At 38.8% G+C, this 19,529-nt stretch overlaps 1 protein-coding gene across 4 annotated transcripts in view; it reads right to left on the reverse strand.

Annotated features, from left to right (window-relative positions):
• Positions 1–659: 659 nt before the first annotated feature.
• LOC112981171 (1-phosphatidylinositol 4,5-bisphosphate phosphodiesterase eta-2) overlaps positions 660–19,529 on the reverse strand; it is a 131,614-nt gene continuing 112,744 nt past the window's right edge. For all 4 annotated transcript variants that reach the window (XM_026096618.2, XM_064525432.1, XM_026096624.2 and 1 more), the window contains 5 exons: positions 18,583–18,667; positions 17,789–17,935; positions 16,776–16,855; positions 8,605–8,944; positions 660–3,755 (listed from right to left, as the gene is read on the reverse strand). In XM_026096618.2, coding sequence (XP_025952403.1) covers positions 2,008–3,755; positions 8,605–8,944; positions 16,776–16,855; positions 17,789–17,935; positions 18,583–18,667 — 2,400 coding nt within the window. In that variant the 3' untranslated portion in view covers positions 660–2,007. The remainder of the gene's footprint in view (positions 3,756–8,604; positions 8,945–16,775; positions 16,856–17,788; positions 17,936–18,582; positions 18,668–19,529) is intronic.

A 19,529-nucleotide genomic window follows, 5' to 3' on the forward strand; every position in this document is an offset into this window, starting at 1 on the left:
TTCAGGACTGAAATGCTTGTGGCCAAATGATACTAACGTGAGAAGCCAAGAATGCCTTTCAGGCCCTGCAATCCACAAGTAAGCTTTCCAGAGGAGAGTATGCACTAAGCAACACACACTTTCGCTGCGCACTTTGCAGGGACAGAAAGAGAAGAAACTACATTTTTGAATGAGACCAGTCAAGAGCAAATTTTTGCTGCAGTATTTTCAGCAAGACTTTAAACAACTTCAGTCATGAAGTAGGGCCATCTTACTTGGAAAAGTGTACAGTTTACCTTTGTCTTGTTCTCTACAATGTTCACTGCTTTGGCTGTAACAGAATGGATTAGGCATCTGTTCTGCTACTAATTTATATGGATCCCCCAAGAATTTTCATCTAGGGCTGTCACTTGCCCTGCCACACAAAGGCACCACTTCAAAACTATCCATGTGCAGTTCATCACATGACAGTAGGACGCCAGTCTCTACCCATGTTTTGGTGGACCTGTGAAAATTTGAGCAGGATCCGAAATGGCTACTACTCTGAGAAAGGGTAAAATTCAATGTTACCCGCTAATGAAATTTTAAAACAAGAAGGGATAGAATTAACCATGTTTGCATACCACAAACTTCTAGACAGCATGAAAAAAGTGTTATGTTACAGCTAAACAGTCAACAGCTGGAAGGTTAAATATGTTTATTTTAGCAGTGTCAGGTGGTTTTACAAACAGATTTATACGTTTTGCACTATACACAGAAGAATTATTATAAACGAAAGCAAAATATCCTCTCAGGAGGGACTCTATGCATCCTGAAAATAAAATTAAACCTCTGTTTCTCTTTAAAATTCATCGTAGTAAACATTCTTCTCCATCATTGATAAAATGTGCATCTATAATAAATGACATTATAATTCTGGAAGTGGGGAAAACCAAAAATAAAAAGGTGAAAAATGGGGAGGAAAAATATTTAGGTTGGTACTTAATTCTAAATATGTTCATCTAAAAAACTAAATTTTTTTTTAAAACATATCACTGAAAATTTTGTATGGCAGTGCAATACAGAAAAAGTACAATTCATCCAAAAGGTGCTATGTACAACAGCATTGTTAAAATACCATAAAGAAGGGGTGGTTCTGTTTTAAAGGAAAAACTAGCATACTTCTTAGCCATTTTGGAGTTGAAGTCAGAAGATATTTCCTGTCTGTTTTATTAATTCCCTTCTCTCTCTTAGCTCCTTTCCACAGATTAGGTTTTGAAACAAGAAGCAGTCACAGTTCATTTTAAGTACCTGTATGTGCAGACATATATACATGCATACACACACATATATATGCATATTTATAAATATAAACAAATTTGATTTTAAAAAAATCATTGTTTTGGAACATGGTGAGAGCTTTCTTCTTCAAAGAGTGAGGCAATGTGGAGTCTCACTGAAATAAACAGGTCCAAGATAGAAGATGGACTTTACCTACTTTCATTTATATATTATTAATTCAGGAAGCAATTACACTGCAATTTTGACTGTCTCCCAAAGAGGACACTCTCAGATGCCTCACATTCTTCCAAAAAATAAAACAGAACAGGGGACATGATTTTAACTCCAGCAAGATTTACCTTAGTTGTTAACATCACAAAGATGTTTACTTACTATGGGAATCATTCATTGAAATTAGTAAAGAATGTGAGTTTTGCACCATGTAAATTGCGAGCACAAAGCAGTGGTCACAGACAATGGAGGCCAGATTGGAGGCTGGAAAAATGTAATTAAAAAAAAAAAAAAGATATCAGATCATTAAGACTATAAAAATACAAGCCTTTGATTTCATTTGGTTGTTCTAATTCCACAGACTGTTGACAAGTCTAAAACATTAATCTATTCTTTTGGAGTCACGATCTTAAGTACCTTTACCATCAAAGGAGGACCAGAAAGCATTATGCTATATGGGACATTCTGGGCCTGTTAGGTAACTACATTTTGTCTTGACCAGAATGTAAACATCAGCTTATTCAGTGCTTCCCAGAATTACAATTTCAGCATAAAAAAGACCTCCGTGTCAGTGTTATAATCAGTCTGGTTCTTAGGCTGGGATGTAAACACAGTAGGAGAAGCTACATCCATACAAACTCCTTTTACAACACTGCAGGCTCCCTCTGGATTTCCTCTCTCCTCAATGGGGCTCCCACCAAGCTGGCCTAGGCTTTGCAACCGCTGTCTCTCCTGAGCTTGTTTGGCCCTGTTGGCAATGTACCGTACCCTACTCTGACTCCGAGATGAAGATCTGCGAAGGAGTCCCAAGCTCTCCCCTTCTTCTTCAGATTCAGTTGGATCAAGATTGGTGGGGGAAGTGATATCGTTTTCCTGCTGAAAGGCTGTCAGCTTCTTCAGCTGCTCAGTCAACTCATCCTGGGATTTGACTGAGGGTCTCAGACCTGAGGAGCGGCGCTGCTCCCGCATTGATCGAGTGACAAAACTCTTGCTGATGCTCCGGTATTTGCTTTCAAAAGTGCATATGATATCATCAGAGGTAAGGTCTCCAAGACTTTTGGATTTTGCCTGGCTATTCCCAACCTTATCTTGCGCTTTAGATTTGAGAGAAGATTGTCTGAGGCTTTCCATGTACAGCCTGCTCCAGGTATGCCTTCTAGGGATGGATGAGAATGCATCTTGAGAACTCCTGGCAAGAGGCCGGGGGCATAATTCATCCACAGGCAGCTGGCCAGACCTCAGATTAGGATTGGATTTGCTCTTGCTCACCACTGGCATCTCATTACCTGATGCTGTAGCAGATCGTGGGCGCATACCCTTTTTAACAGCAAGGGGCTCAAAATTTTCATGACGGATGCCAAGATCTGGGAGGCTTTTGCGAGCTAGATTGGGTAGAGAGAGATCTATCACAGTGTCATTGGAGGACATGCTGGAAGAGGAAGACATGCTGTCACGGTGATTGCTACAATCTAGCTTGCTCCAGATCCGGTCATTAACAGTGGCATCAAAATATACTTCTGCTGCTGGAGACAGGCTACTTGGATTTTTTATTAAGGCTGAGGAGTCTGACATCTTGTGACCTGCAGTCTTTGACTTCCTTACTATCAAATAAGAGCTGGTTTGAGAAACAGAAACAGTTGAAGCCTGTGCAGCCTGGGCTTTCTGGAAAGCACATGGAGGCAAAGCTAGCTGTGTGCTGTTAATCACATTGTTATGCTGCAGAGGGACACCTGCTGCACCAAGCTTTTGGCCTTTGGATTCAATGATGCTTTTCATGTCTGTTAATACCTGACCTGGTTGGTCATTTTGCTTCTGGCAGTTCTCAGCAGCTTGGTCAGCAGTCTTACCCACTGCCACTACCAGCCAGGCTTGTTGAGGATGCACTGCTAAGCTAAACTGATCTCCGGCATTACTGTATGCCTGTGTCCAACCGTTTTCTTCTTTGAGACATCTTGCCATACCTGTTCCCTCATCCTCTTGGACTAATATACTTCTGTCAGCTGTTGCTGTGGTTACCTGCACTTGGTCTTCTGCAGCCACATTTGTTCTTTGTTCTTTAGTGTGTAGAGGTTCTTTGGGCTGATTGGATGGGCCACTTTCTTCTGATTGAGATTCAGTGGAACGATCAGATACAGACCCTTCTTCAGAATCACTGTACGGAGCAATGGGTAGAGGGAAGAAGATGCTGGCATGCTGGTTTTCATTGGCAATACTGGGCTCTTCAGTGATTGTTTCTAGACTGCATAAAGAAGTGACTGACCTCTGTACTGAGAGCTGGCAGATATCTAATTGGGAGAAACGAAGGAGACAGGAAAAAGAAACAAACAAGAAAAACAGAGATAAAAGGTTAATAAGTTATTACCAAATGCAGTTTAGCTGAAGATTTATTCTTTACATAGTATCTTTTTGTTTTTAAAGTAGCAGTGGAAATATCAATCATGGTTTTTAAATAACTTTTATGATTTCAAGTGCCAATACAGGCAGAAAAATTTTTGCTCCTTCAGTTTCAGCTATCCAACAGCTGTGTTGCTATGAAAAACCTCAGTCGATGATTACTAGTAATGTATTGTTTTCTTGATTGTGCATACTCAAAGTCAATTTCTTAGTCTCCTTGTATCCCTTCTCAGAACTTTTCCTCCTCTACCATCCAGCACCACTTGAACTGCTTTTTTCCTTCCATCACTCAAAAATGGCAGCGTATCAGATCATTATCAGAACATGCATAATCAGAACATCACTGCTCAAAAAACATATGTGATTCCAATTATCAGTTATGCAGAAGAGAAGCAGCATAGGACTTCTGAAGTGGATTACATTTAAACTTTTAATAGAGTAACTTTATTTTCCTAAAAAAGTTTGTTATTTATCTTTCAAAAACTATACACAGAGGCACACTCCATGAATACCAGGCTGTCAGTATCTTCCTGAAGAGTCAGTACAGCTGCCAAAAGGACACTCCAGCTGCAATGTTTGTACCATGTATCCTAAGACACAAAGCAATCATGCCAAAAGGACTGCTTTCCACACCTCTAAACCACAATGCAAACATGCTTCAAGATCTAGCAAAGCACCACAAAGAAGCCAGACAACAGCCTCAAGAATATAGGAGCAGATAACTGTAAGAAGCCAGGAAACAAACAAACAAAAAGGCATACAGGCAACAAGGTGCTTGAATCAGTGACGGTCAGTAGACAGTTACCTTTTACTTGCTTGTCCTTTCAGTTCTTAACTAGAGAGAGAGAGTGTGCATGTAGAATAATAGGACAGAACAGAGGAAAAATTCCAGTTAATGTAGGGAAGGCAGGTGCAGATAACAGGATAAATTAATGGGGAGGGGGGAAGGGAAACAGACAGAAGTAGTAGCACATTTCTTGTAGGATCCTAGGAATTTATGTATTTATTCAACCAAACAGCGCACTCAATATGAATCCTTTTATGGATTCCATTAAGTCCATTTATTTTGTCATAGAATTAGAAAAATAAAAGACACCTTTTGCTAATTTTCAGTAAAATTTTCATAACATTAGTTTGAAAATACCAATGGTTTTCTCCCCATCTGCCACACAGAAATTGGTACAAAAGCTATAATTCAAGCTGCCCACAAATAAACTGTCTGAAATATATCCATCATCACTGGAGTTCACAAGGCATTACTGCAGCATAAAACTGTATCACCCAAACAAGACAAAACAGAAATCCCATGAAAGAGATGGCACATTCATAAGTCATACTGGGCATAAATATATCTGCTTCCCTTGAAGAGATACTTGTTATAGAAACTGATAGTGCACATTCACCTAAAGGACTAGTAACCACAGTAAGACCAGCCTGGTGACTTACTGTGTGAAAGCAAAAGCTTTAGCCAGCTGGACAAATCAGAATCAGTCTTACTGACTACTAAAAGGATTAAGTATCCATAATAGCATCACTTCCTCTTTTTTAGCTCCTTTGCTCTCAGGTAAAATTCTTCCTCCCCTGAAATTAATGACAAACCTTCCACAGACTGTATTGCTTCAGAATCAAATATTCATACGTTTTCTTGTTTGTTTGTTTTCCTGGGTGACTACCTTCTTGCATAACCCCACAGCTGTAATAATAGAGAAGCAATACACTCCACAGGACTGGGGGAAGGAAGCTACCCTCCTTTTCTCCACATCCCTTTTCTAATGCCTTGGATATTCATCTACATTACAAAAAATATGCTGAAAGCATACTTGGCCCTGCCTTTCACCACCAGTATTTCCAAACCAGTCTACTGACAGAAAACGGAGACAGCTATTTAGTGGCCTATATTTCATTAGCTGGAGTGTTAAAAGGGAAGAAAGCATCTTGATTGTTGAAGGCATATGTGCACATAAGCAAAATCCACCATTCACATAATAGCAGCCTTTTCAACACCTGTATGAGTATCTGGAGGAATTCAGAGCTGATCAGACTAATGAATTCTCCTTGTCCCCATCCAGGCTAGGGCATCGGTATAGACTAAGGCACACTTACAAGGCAAAATACTGGAAGCTGTAATGCTGTTGCCATAAAGGCAACAAACCAGAGGCTATAGTTTCCTGTCTCATCATTCTGGCACTTTCTTTCAATGGAATGTTAATTATGAAATGCATCCCTATTAGGCTAACATTATTGGTTTCCTTGGTGTCTTTGGCCTAAGGCACTAAAATAGCAGGTGGATGAGGAAAGCATGCTGTTTGTGCAAACACAGTGTTTGTCACTGGGATCATCAGTATCCAGTCCAAGTGATTGTTTCACTATTTTTAAGGTTTGCTGATTTCATGCTTGAGAAGTCAGATGGATCTAATCAAATTTCAAGCATATCACAATATTTATTTAGTGACTTAGAGGGCTGGCAGGGGACCTGGCACTAATAATGGGAAATGCGTCCATATGTCACAATACTCGGAGCTTATGAAAAGCCTAATGCCAATGATCTAAGCGCAGGAAGGGTTCTGCTGCTTTGGTTTAATTCAAGTCATGGGAATTGGCAAAATTCTTCCTCCTCCTCCCCTTACCCTGGTGTTTTCCTGAAAGCTCAAAGCAGATATTGAGAAAAGGATGTTTAAAAAAAAAAAGATTTAAAAAGTGAAATAAAGAGGAATTGCAGACATCCAATAAGATCAAATCAATTCAGTATGTAGTATGTTTTATATTTCTGTATTGGGCAGTCAGAATCAAATACTAAAAAAGGGATTACATCTTCAGAAGCACTGAAGTGACTTGAGTGTTTCTGAAAATGTAATCATCAATGTCCAAATTCCCTAGACAACTAAAGGGGGAGGGGGAGAATTTGAAGAGAAGCTATTACAGTCACAGACACAAGCTGTATTTCTTCACTCCCTCTTCACTGTTCTACAAAACAGAGAAAATGTAGTTAAATGCAACATCCCTCCTGCCCCCCAAATCAGGAATAAAACTAGCTAGGTTCCATATCAGAATATATACTGTGACCTCCTCTGTCCAACATGTAATTTTCAAATATTATAAAAAGGACTAGCTATAAGAAGTTCCTATTTTCCATATTTGCAAATATACAGTTCATGAGTAAAGATACAGTCACATGATCCAGGTGACCGCATGCATACTGCTAGCCTGAAACAACTGTAAAATAGAATGTTTTAGCTTAAGCAGCCTTCCTTTAAATGGACATATATTACTTTGCAATTGGGAAACGTTAACAGTGTGCAGAGCCTGGCTGATGTCAAGTAACATTAGATTGCATACCTTGCTTGATTTAGATTATGTAACTGTGCCCTCAGGTCATAGTCAAATCACAATGCATGACTGGGGATTTATATATTTAAGACCAAAATGGTCTGCTATGTTCACAAAGCGTGATCTCTTGAATAAGCCAGACCAGAGAATTCCATCCAGTAATTCCTGAACTGATGTCAGTAACTTAAACGCTAAATGGCAAAGTTCTCTGATGAAGCGACTGGTTTGACTGTTAGCAGAGTGCACACTCGATTTCAGTTCTGTTGTGGTTATATCTCAGTGAAATATAAATACTGATAAATGTTGTTTGTTAACATGGTTTTCCCACATCCAATCTCTAATTAATGCTCTGGTTTAGATCTTAGAATTTACTTAGTATCATACCATATTCACTAAAAAACAAGGAAACAAAAAACCTTCAACAAACAATCCAAACATTCATGCACTATTGACAGCTTTACTACTGGAGATGGTTGGCTAGGCATGGAAAGGACTCATCTAAACTAGACACATCCAGAAAAAAATCTGCTTATGCACAAATGTTTTTCTTTCATTGCCAGAAAAAAAAAAAAAATAAAAAAGAGCTCTTGATACCAAAAGAACACACAGAAGCTTCTAAAGAGAGATGACACATGGAAGGTGAGGCAATGATGCAAGCTAAGGTAGAGAAGGGTGAAGAAAGTCTGTTCTTACCAGTAAAGAATATAGGGGATTTACTTCGAATTTCCTCCAATTTTTGAATGAACAAGGCATTCATTTCCCGCTGTAGGGTGCCCACTTGCCTTCGAGAAGTTTCAGACCAGCGCTTGGGGAATTCTGGGCTTCCAAGGCTTTCTAGACTGCTGGAATTGGAGGATATGGAGCCACTGCTGGCTGCAACCAAGTTAACAGTGCTTCCATACTTGCCACCTGATTGGCACTGCCACCGCTGCCGGGAATGAGCCTTAATTCCATGACATTTGGATTCAGCAATTTTCTTCCCTGAGGTCACCAAAGACTGGCTGCTCGTTATTAGGTCACTGGCAGCTCCAGAGCTGCTGCAAGACTGCAAATCTGATTGTGGCCTTGGCTGATCTTTAATACCCCAGTTTTTTAGTTCTAACCTCTCTTCTCCAGTTATACTGCTATACTGATCATGATGAAGCATATCTTTAGCAATAGGCCTGGTAGGATGGTCACTCCACTTGCATTCTAGATCTGGGCTTTCTTTGGAACCAATCATGCATTTCATGCAATTGGTGGCCACTCCAATCCTACCAGAGCCGTTGATGGCGCAGCGTGCAAAGATACTCTGCTTCTCACTCTGGTGCTCCCGCAGACGGACCCTGTTGGACCTCCGTATGGGTTCACTGAAAGCAGCACCCCCTCGAACACAACTTTGGCTTTTACCTTTGCCAGAACAATGGGCCTTACCTTTCAACCCTTTGCCATGTACCTCCCCATTGGCACCATCTCTGGGAGCTGGTGACAGACAGGCACTTTCTGGCATTTGCTCAAAGCGAGGCTGTGAGGTGTCTTCCACTTCGTGGTCTTCACTGGCCCCTTCAGAGCTGTTGTCTTTGGTGTCAAAAGCAATTTCTGGAAAGCCTTTCTTGTTCTTCTTCTGGCTTTTGGTAGGTGCACTTGCTGTGCGTCTCAAGATGTGGCCACTAAAGGAATGTTTGCGATGGAGCTGACCAGCAGCATGACTGTCCAGAGATGCCTGTTTTGGATTTCTGAGAAACAGGCCTTTTAGACCCAATGTTTGTTTGACCTAGAAAATAATTTAAAAAATCCTTAATATAAAATGCAAGCCTCTTCCTTTGGGCCGCACATGCACACAGGGTCTCCTGCCATATTACTACCATCAGCATGAGAACTAAACCGAAAATAGAACAGAGATTAAAAAAGGAAAAAAAAATCAGTAACAACAGTTTTGCAAAATTTCACATCTGTTTTTTGCTGAACTATGGTTTTAGATAAAATTTTCCCCCAGGCTTATCCCTGTATTTGTCATCTTTTCCTTACCAGCACATAGCTACTTACAAGGAAAACACAAGCATTAGATACTGTAAAAATAAAAAGGGAAATATTTCGGCCTATAAGGATCTAATTCTGAAAGGTGAAGAGTTTTTCAAAGTGTACTAAAAGCAATAAAGCTTGGGATATTCATAATATCACAGATTTCGGACTCTTACAACTACAGTTCAAGTAAGTTCTTTCTAGCAATACAGCTTTCTGTTTTAAGACACAAAACCCTGTGAGGTATGGGTCAGTTTTCCAACACAATCCTGCCCCAACAGTCTCGTCTTATGGATACATAGCAGAACCCAGAGGAGGCATGGGAAATCAGCTTACTACCTGGACTCCAAAAGTATTCAGCTACAATAACGATACTTCTCCAGAGGGCAATTTGGAACAATGAAAATAGGTCTGAAGGGATTGCCGTTGACTGTATAGGTAGAATACAGAGATGAACTTTCTAATCCAGGCATTTAAAGCACTCACACTTAAAGTGTGTGGTGTAAACGATCCCTAAGAATGGCCACAGAGGAACTGGTGCAACCTAGCTACTGCATTGTGAACTCACATTTTAGCAAATTGCACTCTACTAGGAAATCTTGAACGAGGCTTATGCCTTTGAATCGTACCATAATACAAATAACGCAACAAAATACTACAACTCAAGTGTTGTCTTAAATGGTCACTACATGTTTTCAATAAAATAAATCACCTGCAATTTCGGAGACGTGGACACATTAGAATTGGGCCAATTAGAATTGCTGAAGAATTAAATTAATTTAGAAACACAGAGCTGAATTCTCTGGCTTGTGCAGGAAGTTATAGCTGTGCAGAGCTGGACATCAGATACCGTCAAATCTAATCCTTCCTGTCTCTTAAACTGGAGATAGTGACTAGCACTCACACTTTGCACAAGAAATTTGTAGCATGCACCAAAGGGCCCAGCTCTGGAACAAAATAGAACACTCAGGGTAAATGAGGGGAAGAAACTGAAAACACGTGTGCCCTCCTCCCTCCCCCCCACCAAAACACTCCAAGCTATAAAAATGGAGGCAATTTAGAAAAGATATTTTAAAATCATTTTAGTTTTACCTGTCATGCAACATGAATTTTAAATGACAGTGGCCTTTCAAGCTAAAGATTATTCTTGACTTAAACAATACAGATAACAAATGTGATGTTCAAATGGAGCTTTACATTCCTTAGGAATTTTTGGGGAATACACAGTGGACACAAGAGTACCATATTTTGTTTTCCAGTATAAAGGTGATCAGCACTTCAGCTGAATGAATCCTATCAGGAATAGCAGTTTAACTGTATACGTGACAAATGATCTCTAAGCATTTCTCTTTCTACCTGTGTGATTACATTTTGATCATTTCCTACACTTCATCACTTCCAGCACTTATCCAGAGACCGCCATGTATGTTTTCATCACTGAACAAGCATACTATAAACAAGCAAAGTTAGTAAAGATGATAACACAGTACTTTATGTACTGAAGTATATACTTACTGAAGTATTAAATACACAGAATTACTGTCAGCAGTTCCCCACCATCATACAGTTGTTTAACATTTCAGTGAAACTGAGTTTCAGCATTCCTGTAAACATTCCAGGTGTACTCGCCAACTTTTAAAGCAATAAGCTGTTGTATAATAAGGAGTAGGCTTGTTTTACTTTGAGTGTACAGCCTCCTATACATATGTCACATAAAGCAGAGAAAAAGGTGTTCCACTTCTGATCTGCTTCTCCTCCTTTGTTCTATGTCCCAATTAGATCAGACTCTCTTTAGTAGCTGTAATTCTCTTCCCTACCTTGAGCATAATGAATGAATGAAAATACTCTCCAAAGCATACAATCCTATGATTGAAATACATTGTAAGAAATCCATGATAAATTTGATCAACATCAGTGCTTGTTGGCGTCCTGCTGGCAGTTCAATTCCTTTACCCTGTGATGTCACATGTGAGGTCACATTTCTGCAGTGCCATATAATGCCAAAGAAATGTCTCATTTAAATTACAGTGGTTTATCTTTCACCCCCAAATATTTGACCACATGCCCATACATTTCATTTTTTGCTTTGTAGAACTTCATGGATTGAAATTATTTGCACTGTACAGTCAGCCCAGGTTGAAAGCTATTTTTATTCAGAAGGGTCCTGAGCAATCTGGTATATGGAATGACAGCTTATTGGTCTGATAGGAAGCCCAAGGAAAGCATTCAGAATATTATTTCAGGCTCTGACTGAAGCTTAGTTTTCCACATGCCATGATCGAGTGTGAGCAAGAAATGACTAAAAAGAGAACTAAAACAGCCTTTAAAAATATGTACAGGGTACGATAAAGAAGGTAGGGATTAATTTTCCTACTAGTTGATGTAACAGTGCAAATAATGAAAGGCAGAGAAAATGCAGGTTAAATATTAATAAAATTTCTGTGAGAGACAGGCTATTGAATAATCTGCTTGGATCATTCTGGATTAACTTTCACTAGAAAGCTTCAAAACCAGGTTATGCATTTGTTAAGGAGTGAAGGAAAAAAACATCCTGGTCCAACTGAGACAAGCTGGCAAGTACATAGATTTATTAACATAAAATCATGCAATAGAAATAATTGCAAAACATGGAAAAACAATTTCTCTTTCTCTCTCTCACACACACACGCGTGCGCACACACACACGCACACACAAATAATACCTAATCAAAATAAAAGAAAGAAAACCACTGACGAAATGGAGGATGAGCAGTGAAGGGCCCCAGGTATCATTCTAGTTTATTTGGTGCACCTTTCTTAAGCTAGCCATTATTGCTTGACTCAATGGACTGATTCAAGAACCCATATCAACTACAAATTTGGTTAACCTTACAAAAAAGGTTAAAAGAGAGAGCCAGTTAGAAGGAGATCCGGAATGCCTGCTTTCAGCCTCTACTCCAGCTTTTACAAACCATAAGGGCTACTTCATTCTTCAATCTTACAAATTCAAACACTTCAAAGACTTACAAATCAGCAGAAGAGGCTTTCTCACAACTTAGCAAACAGTTCAGTGTTGTACGTTCTTTTCAGGTGGAGGAAGTATTTTCAATTACAGCATATCAGAGAAAAGACAGTAAGGGACTCAAGGAAGAAAGAAAAGGAAGGTATAGAAGGACTTTTATCCTGGATCTGCTTCATAAATGGAGGGCTCTCTGGCTGATCAAATACCCGACAGAACTGACCGAGTCAAATGTCACAGTCCATGTTATATGAGTTGAAGCATTTCAAAATGCTAATAAGGAAACATTGATGTTAATGAAGTAACCAGTTAGAGGCATGCAGGTGTATGGTGGTCACTACGCCTCCCTGTGATAGGAGGGGGTACCTTTAAGGCGTCTAAAAATGCTCTGCTTCTAAAAGTAGACCTTTTTGACATAGAGAAGCCCACTGAAATCACAAACAGACAGTAAAAAGGCAAGTAAGACACACAACAGTGAGAGAGGATCTCAGAGATACACACATCTAGAAAAACATGAGAAATTCCACAACACACAAATGGACTACAGAAGAGACAGAAACAAAGAAGAGCGTCTTCAGGAAACAATACAATCTATAAAGAGATTTCAGCTAAATAGAAGTTAAGGTGAAAAAAACCTAAGATTCTGCTTTTGCAATTTCAAGTCACTGGAGAGGACAGAATATCTATATCTAGAAAAAAGCCCCAAAATGTTAATGCTTGCAATAGAATATTTGGATTAATAAAGGCTAGGTAAAACCAGACTGATATCTGTGTTTGCTTTTCTGCCCAGGATTAAGAGCAGGAAACAGAGAAATAATTCTAGTTTTAACAGATCTCTATTGACTGAAAATTGGCTTTTAGATTTTTTTTTATTACTGGAAGAAAGAGACAGCATGAGGCCACAAAGCGACAACAGGCAAATTTGAAGATATTTACATGGATTTCTAAACAAAATACTGAAATATTTTACAGCTACTTGGAAAAGGGGAAAAATGCTAAAATTATTGTCCAAGAATATACTAATTATAGCAGAAAAAAAATGTGTTTTTTCTAATGACAATTCTTCCAGTAATTCCTACTTAAAAGCAACATTGGGCTTAATTTTCAGAAACAGTCTCCAATTCTGCTCTAGCCTAGAGTTATGAAGACATTTTCTAACAGACAGATATGTTATGGACTCCCAGGTGCTCCAGCAAATGTAAATGCCGACAAAATTCTTCTTGTGCTTACAGACAGATAAAACTATTTCTGAAAAATGGAGTCAGTATTTTTTCAGTGTGAAGGTTCAACTATTTACCGGTACAAAGCAGTATAATGCCATCGAGTCAATGGGACAGATGAATAAATTAGCATAAGAAAACAGATGATGTCACTGCAGTCAATGAAATTGAATCAGTATAAGCTACCCGCTGAATCTTATAACTTTATTCAGCTTCTAGTTCCAGTTCTTCAGTTCTAGCAAACAAAATGCAGCATCATTGACAAAAGTCTGAAATATATGCCACTCCAGCTGCCACTAAGATGGAAGTGCACAACACTTTTAGCTGAGGTAAGCCAGTAACCAAGAAGTCTAGGAGCTCATAATAAGACTAAAGTTGTCCCGTTCACTCCGTTCTTTAAAATCAGCTGGGAGCTGTGTGGGAATATACTGTGATTCATATTCTGCCATTCTTGTCCTTGTTGGGTATCAAAGTATTTTATCTGCAGCCTTCATTGATTTTATAAATCTACATGCACAAAAGAACTCCTGACCAAGAACAGCAGAATGTGATCCAGAGAGACCAGAAGAGAAAGAGTTGTGTGTAATATTTTCTCTCACGTTTTTAGTAGTGTTCACAGGTAGGACTGTCCATGGATTTATTAAGAAATATAAATAATAAACCCATGTACAAATGTCCCTTCTAAATCCTTTTGCTTTAATGAGTTTAGTGCACAGCACCACCACCTTAACATCAACAAAAATCAAGAGACTGCAATGATAGCGAGAAGCAACAAGGGATGTATAACAGATCGAGAACATGAAAAGTGAAAAAAGCACTCAAAATCCAGATCAGTACTGAAGACTGGAAGCTAGTGGATAAGGACAAGGAGGAGACAGCATGATACAGCAAGAGTCTTTCAGTGTGCATAAAGCTTTGCTTAAAAAGCATACTAAGAAAATCTAATAACCCCAAAACTGCTGCCAAAGTTTAAATGTGCATATCATTCTACTGCAAATTATAACTATCACCAGCAAGTTATTCATGAAAAAGCCAGTAAGAGCAAATAATTATGAAAAGCTAGGTAAAGGAAAGATTGACAAAGATGATGCTTTCAAATGAAATAGATTAATTTGAAGGTAAGAAATTGTTTCCTGGAACCAAAAATACCAAGGAGGAGCTGAGGCAAAAATTCTTCGGTGAAAACATTCACAAAGATCATGAACATCCTTTCTTTCTTGAATCACTGCGATCGAGAACAGTGACTTGTAAGCTGATGAACTTAACCTATCAGTAATTAAGGCAGGCAGACTCAGTCTTTATCTAAAAATCCTGTTTTCCAGTGGATACTAAGCTATAAACTGTGACTTCCAATGACAGATTGTGAAATATTTGCTGTCCTTACAACAGCACCAAAACAGCAGCACAGAGAGCAACACCTGAAAGCAATACACAATGGGAGGAGCATGGATGCACTTGGCAATGGCAGGAAGAATAGAATCTGCCTATTTTTCACCATTTTGACTAGGATCAGAATATAAAAGAATTCACAAAAACAGTCAGTTGAGTTGGTCAGGCTAAACATCATCTCTGCTGGATTCATACAGAAAATGGATGCCTGTTTTCATTAAAAGACATAGGGGTGGGACATGGTCACTAATCAGACCAATTCAATTCTCATTGGCCTCATGCCCAGGACTGAGCTCTCTGTCATCCTTGTTACAAGCCTGGACAGTTTGCCAGGACTATGCAAGAAAGAGGCCATGGACCTGAACATCAGAATTCCAAGAAAGTTCAGACAAAATTCAAAGCCATTTAAATCACTGCCAATGCATGCATCCAGCAAGTGTCTCTAAGGTCAGTGACACAACTTCATCCCTACCCATGGCCAAACCAGGTATGACTTATGCCCTATACAGTTTCCTTGAACTGTTTCCTCCAGAAACATAGCCAGAAAAGATCTTATCATTGAAATGCTCAGCCTGCCATCACTTTTCCCTGAAGACTAGAATTAGCTGGCCTTTTATCACAACCTGAATTTTAGCCATCTATCTGTGACAGGCCCTACACTCAGAAATTAAACACTGCTCATCTGCTTTCTATCTTACTCAGACCAACATCAGCCAACTCTCTTTCACCCAAAGCTTTAAAATTCTCTTTCTCCTTAGAGCTAAATTCAAATAGATTCATAAATGCCATCACAAGGGGTTTCAGACAAGACTCCTAGTCATGTCAGGAAGAAGCTATACCTGCCCAAAGGCTTTCAGGTTAGCCAACAGACAAAAATGCAGGAACTCAGCTCAACTTCTCCTTCCTTTTACAGGCATTAACTGAAATGTCTAACACGACATTCTTTTCATAAACAGCCCATCCTCCTGTAAGTACACAATGAAAACTTTCCTGGTACTTATCTTAGTTCCATCCCATAAATGTTTCACTTAAAATCTAGCAGTTCAAAAAGCTGCTTTCATTTTTAATTTTTTTTAAAAATTCTCCTAATATAAGCAGCAACACAAAAAAATGAAATTAGAATTCCCAACCTATTCAATGCTGCCTTCTGCTGTCAAGATGCTGATATTTCAGCTTGCTACTACTGAAAGCTCAATCTGCCATTGTGCCTGGATACAAACTCATTCTCAGATCCCTAAAGGACTTAGTCACCTGACTGTCAATTAAATTAATACCACAGAAGTAACTAAATCCAGTGCACTGGAAGAAAGAAGTTATCCCATTTTCAGCTGGCCCTAGGAAAAGTTTGAAGTTGGAGCTTTACTTTCAGTTTAGGAGTTACATGAATTCAGACATGGCATCCAGATAGTTATATTTTTCCTGCATATGAAACAAGCACACCACTCTTAGCAGATAAACAGTGAAAAATAAGCACCAACAATGATTACAGGGATCATCTTTCCCCTGCACTTTAAGTGTTTTTATGGAAAAGTCCCTAAGCAAATAATCCCTAAGAATTTTATTAAAATTAAAAGTCTCAAGCAGACAGGGCCTTCATAGAATAAGCTTTGCAGGCAGAAGGCACTCAGTGGCTCAGGTGTATAAGCATTTTTTCAGTAAGGTGCACTTAATGTATTGGGCACAAGCAAACTCATTGTAGCTATGTGTATATGCTGCAATGAAATAATCTTCTCTTATACCTCCCTCATAACGGTGCAGCAAGAATCTCTTTTTATAATATTCCTTATGATCTGCCTTTGTATCGTGTGTTTAGAAAGATCTCAGGCTACTCTGACAATCACAGCAATGCAGTTTATTCTAGTTTGACAAATAGGTTAGCTTGGACCCTTTCCTGCTGGGCTTCCCTGGTGTGATACAAAATCCTGTCAGTGCGTTTACACATGCAAAATTAATTACTCTACACTGAAGGCACCCACCTTACCACAGATGTCACTAATAGCCACATGAACAAAGATGGATGCCTCTTCTATACCTTCCAGGTATACGTGTCGGTAGCCTGAAACAAAGTAAGCAAAGCTGTCAAGGAGAAATAGATGATAGAGAGAGCGTCTAGAGACTTCCCTTTTGTAAACAGCAAAAGAAATTAACAAGCTTTCTCTCAGCTGCCCCCCATACTAAGCATCCAGATTTGTGCTTTACCTGACCACACTCAATTTATTTGAGAGCCACAGCACTTAAAAATTAAACTCATATTTCTTCTTGTCCCTTTTATATTAAAAAAAGCCTTTGTCTTGTTTTTCCTAGCGTCCATTATTGTGGCTGTCAATCTTTGACTTAAACTTGACTTTCTTGGGGATTTACAGTCCATTACTAATACTGCAGATGTTTCAACCAAGTTTATTTTATTGAGATTGGGTATTTGTTTTCAGTCTTAATCAGCTAACCACAAAATACTTTTAATTTCCTTTGCTTTGAAAGAAAATGGAAAAATATACACACAAGTGAAATGAGACCGGGCCAAAAACAAAAATAAGAAATAGACAGAAAACAGTCTAATAATCTGGATCCCACCATTAGAACAGGTAAATGCCTGCCATATGTTGAACTATTACTGACAGTAGTACCTCTCGTCAAGACTAGTGTCTTTCAAAAACCAGGGAAGAAAACAGGGAAAAAAGCAGTATGAAATAATACAGGGAAAGATTATGTATGACAGTCTTTCAAGTTCACTATATGTAGTCATCCTGCTTTACAATCTTACACATCTTTTTGAAAATCTAGTCCCACACAGTTAGCTGATTTAGTTTTTGTCCTATGGTAAGTCAGTAGTGGACTGGATAGAGAACTCAGGAGTTCAAAGTCTTAATCTCTTGTAAGAACTTCCTGCTGCAGACACATGCACACACAGTAATACAGCTTTTTGCAGTTTCAGCCACCATAGGAAGAAGTCCTAGCCAAGCAATTTGGTACTTCACAACGTCTGTCTTACCTGGCATCATACTGCTAAAAGCTATTGTTCTCTGTCCAATAAAATCACGCCCGATTGGATCATGATCCCACACAAGGAACCGAATCAGTGCAATCTCTGGCATGTGCACTGTGAACACCAATGTTTCCTCCCACATCGGGTTAAAACCTGGAAATGAAAGATATTAACATATATTTGATATTTTGTTTGTTTTAGATATTTTGTTCATGAGACATGAAGCAAGAAGCCTGTCTATATAAGGAATGCCTAAACTGCAATGCTCATTCTAGTTTTCCTAATAGTTTGGTCACTGTTTTTTAAAAATCTAGTACGCTTACTCATTTCAGCAGGAGCCACAATAGCACAAGAATTTGCAAAAAACATAAATGAATCTTACTTAAAGTTGGTCCTGCTAATAAGATTATCTTATGATTATAATTTTCTCATTAACATTTCTATACTCCCTGAAGCATAAGGGTGGACTTAAGAAGTTGATGGCTTTTAGTCCCTTCTTCTTACCACTGTTAGCTCTGAATAATACCCTTCTATCATAAAGAAAGAGAAGTCAGATAAATGGCTCATTTTCTACCAAGACCTTCACAACACTATACTGACTCACTTGGGTAATTCAAGACCCAAGTCTGATTCACATCAAGAATCCTTAAATAGATTTTTCAGTGTTTTGCCATAATAGGCACCAAATTTCATCTATTTGTCTCTTTAAGAACAAAACCTCTAAAACGATTACTCAAAACCTTTCCTGAATGAGGATGTTCTAGATAGCTGTATAAAAGCAAGAAACCCCATGATCTTACCATTATCATCAACTACTCTAGTTTGTTCTTTGACGCAATCGACTGGTAAGCCTATAACTTCTACTTCTACAAATGGATCTATGATCTGGAAAAGAGAAAGTAATAAATACTGAAAAGAAAGAGCGACAAAGACAAAACCGAAGCACAATGCTAACCTTTACAATGTGAACATTGTACACTGTTTTCGCAATAATTTTTCATCATAAGCCTTTCTGTAAATGATCATTATGTTGATCAGAGACCTATGGCCAAATCACCGTAAAGGCATAATTTAGGACGATCATGCTGTATGGACTTGTGATCATCTCTCTGCTCTGTTCTGTGCTGATTTAAAATGAAATCTAAACACTGCTCTTTATATGAATGTTTTCTAATTCAGTGGATATTAGAGTGAAAGCTTTAAAATATATTCACAACAGTCATTATGACAAATATGTTCTCAGGCAGTAAAATGAATACAATCCCAATGAGAATCATCTGTTAAAAGTCTCAGTACCTATAAAATCATAGTGGTACAATGGACAAGGCAATGGTCAAGGCATAGGAGGTTGAGTTCTGCCTCTGCCCCGAATCTCAAACACCTTCTATTTCTACCTTTCATTTCACCTCTTTCATAGTTTGCTAAGAATGTGAGACTGTAAAACTAGAGCATGTCTTGGTCTTGTAGAAGGCTGCTGTAATTACCTAAGTCTAGGAAGCCTTTGACTCTGTTGAGACCTCTTGTAATTACATGGTAATCTCAACCGAATTACAATTTCCCTGGAGGCAACGGTGGGATGGACATTCTGGGTATCATAGAGGAAAACCATTCTTGCACAGTCTTTACCTTCTACTGGCTAGCCAGAGAAATTCCTCTATTTGGCCTGCACCTCTACCTTCTTCATTAGTCTATAAATTATCTCTTGGGTTCTCAGAAAGGATGACCTTAAATTTTCACAGAGTTGATT

This window comes from Dromaius novaehollandiae, chromosome 24 (genome assembly GCF_036370855.1).
Source record: "Dromaius novaehollandiae isolate bDroNov1 chromosome 24, bDroNov1.hap1, whole genome shotgun sequence".
NCBI lineage: Eukaryota > Metazoa > Chordata > Aves > Casuariiformes > Dromaiidae > Dromaius > Dromaius novaehollandiae.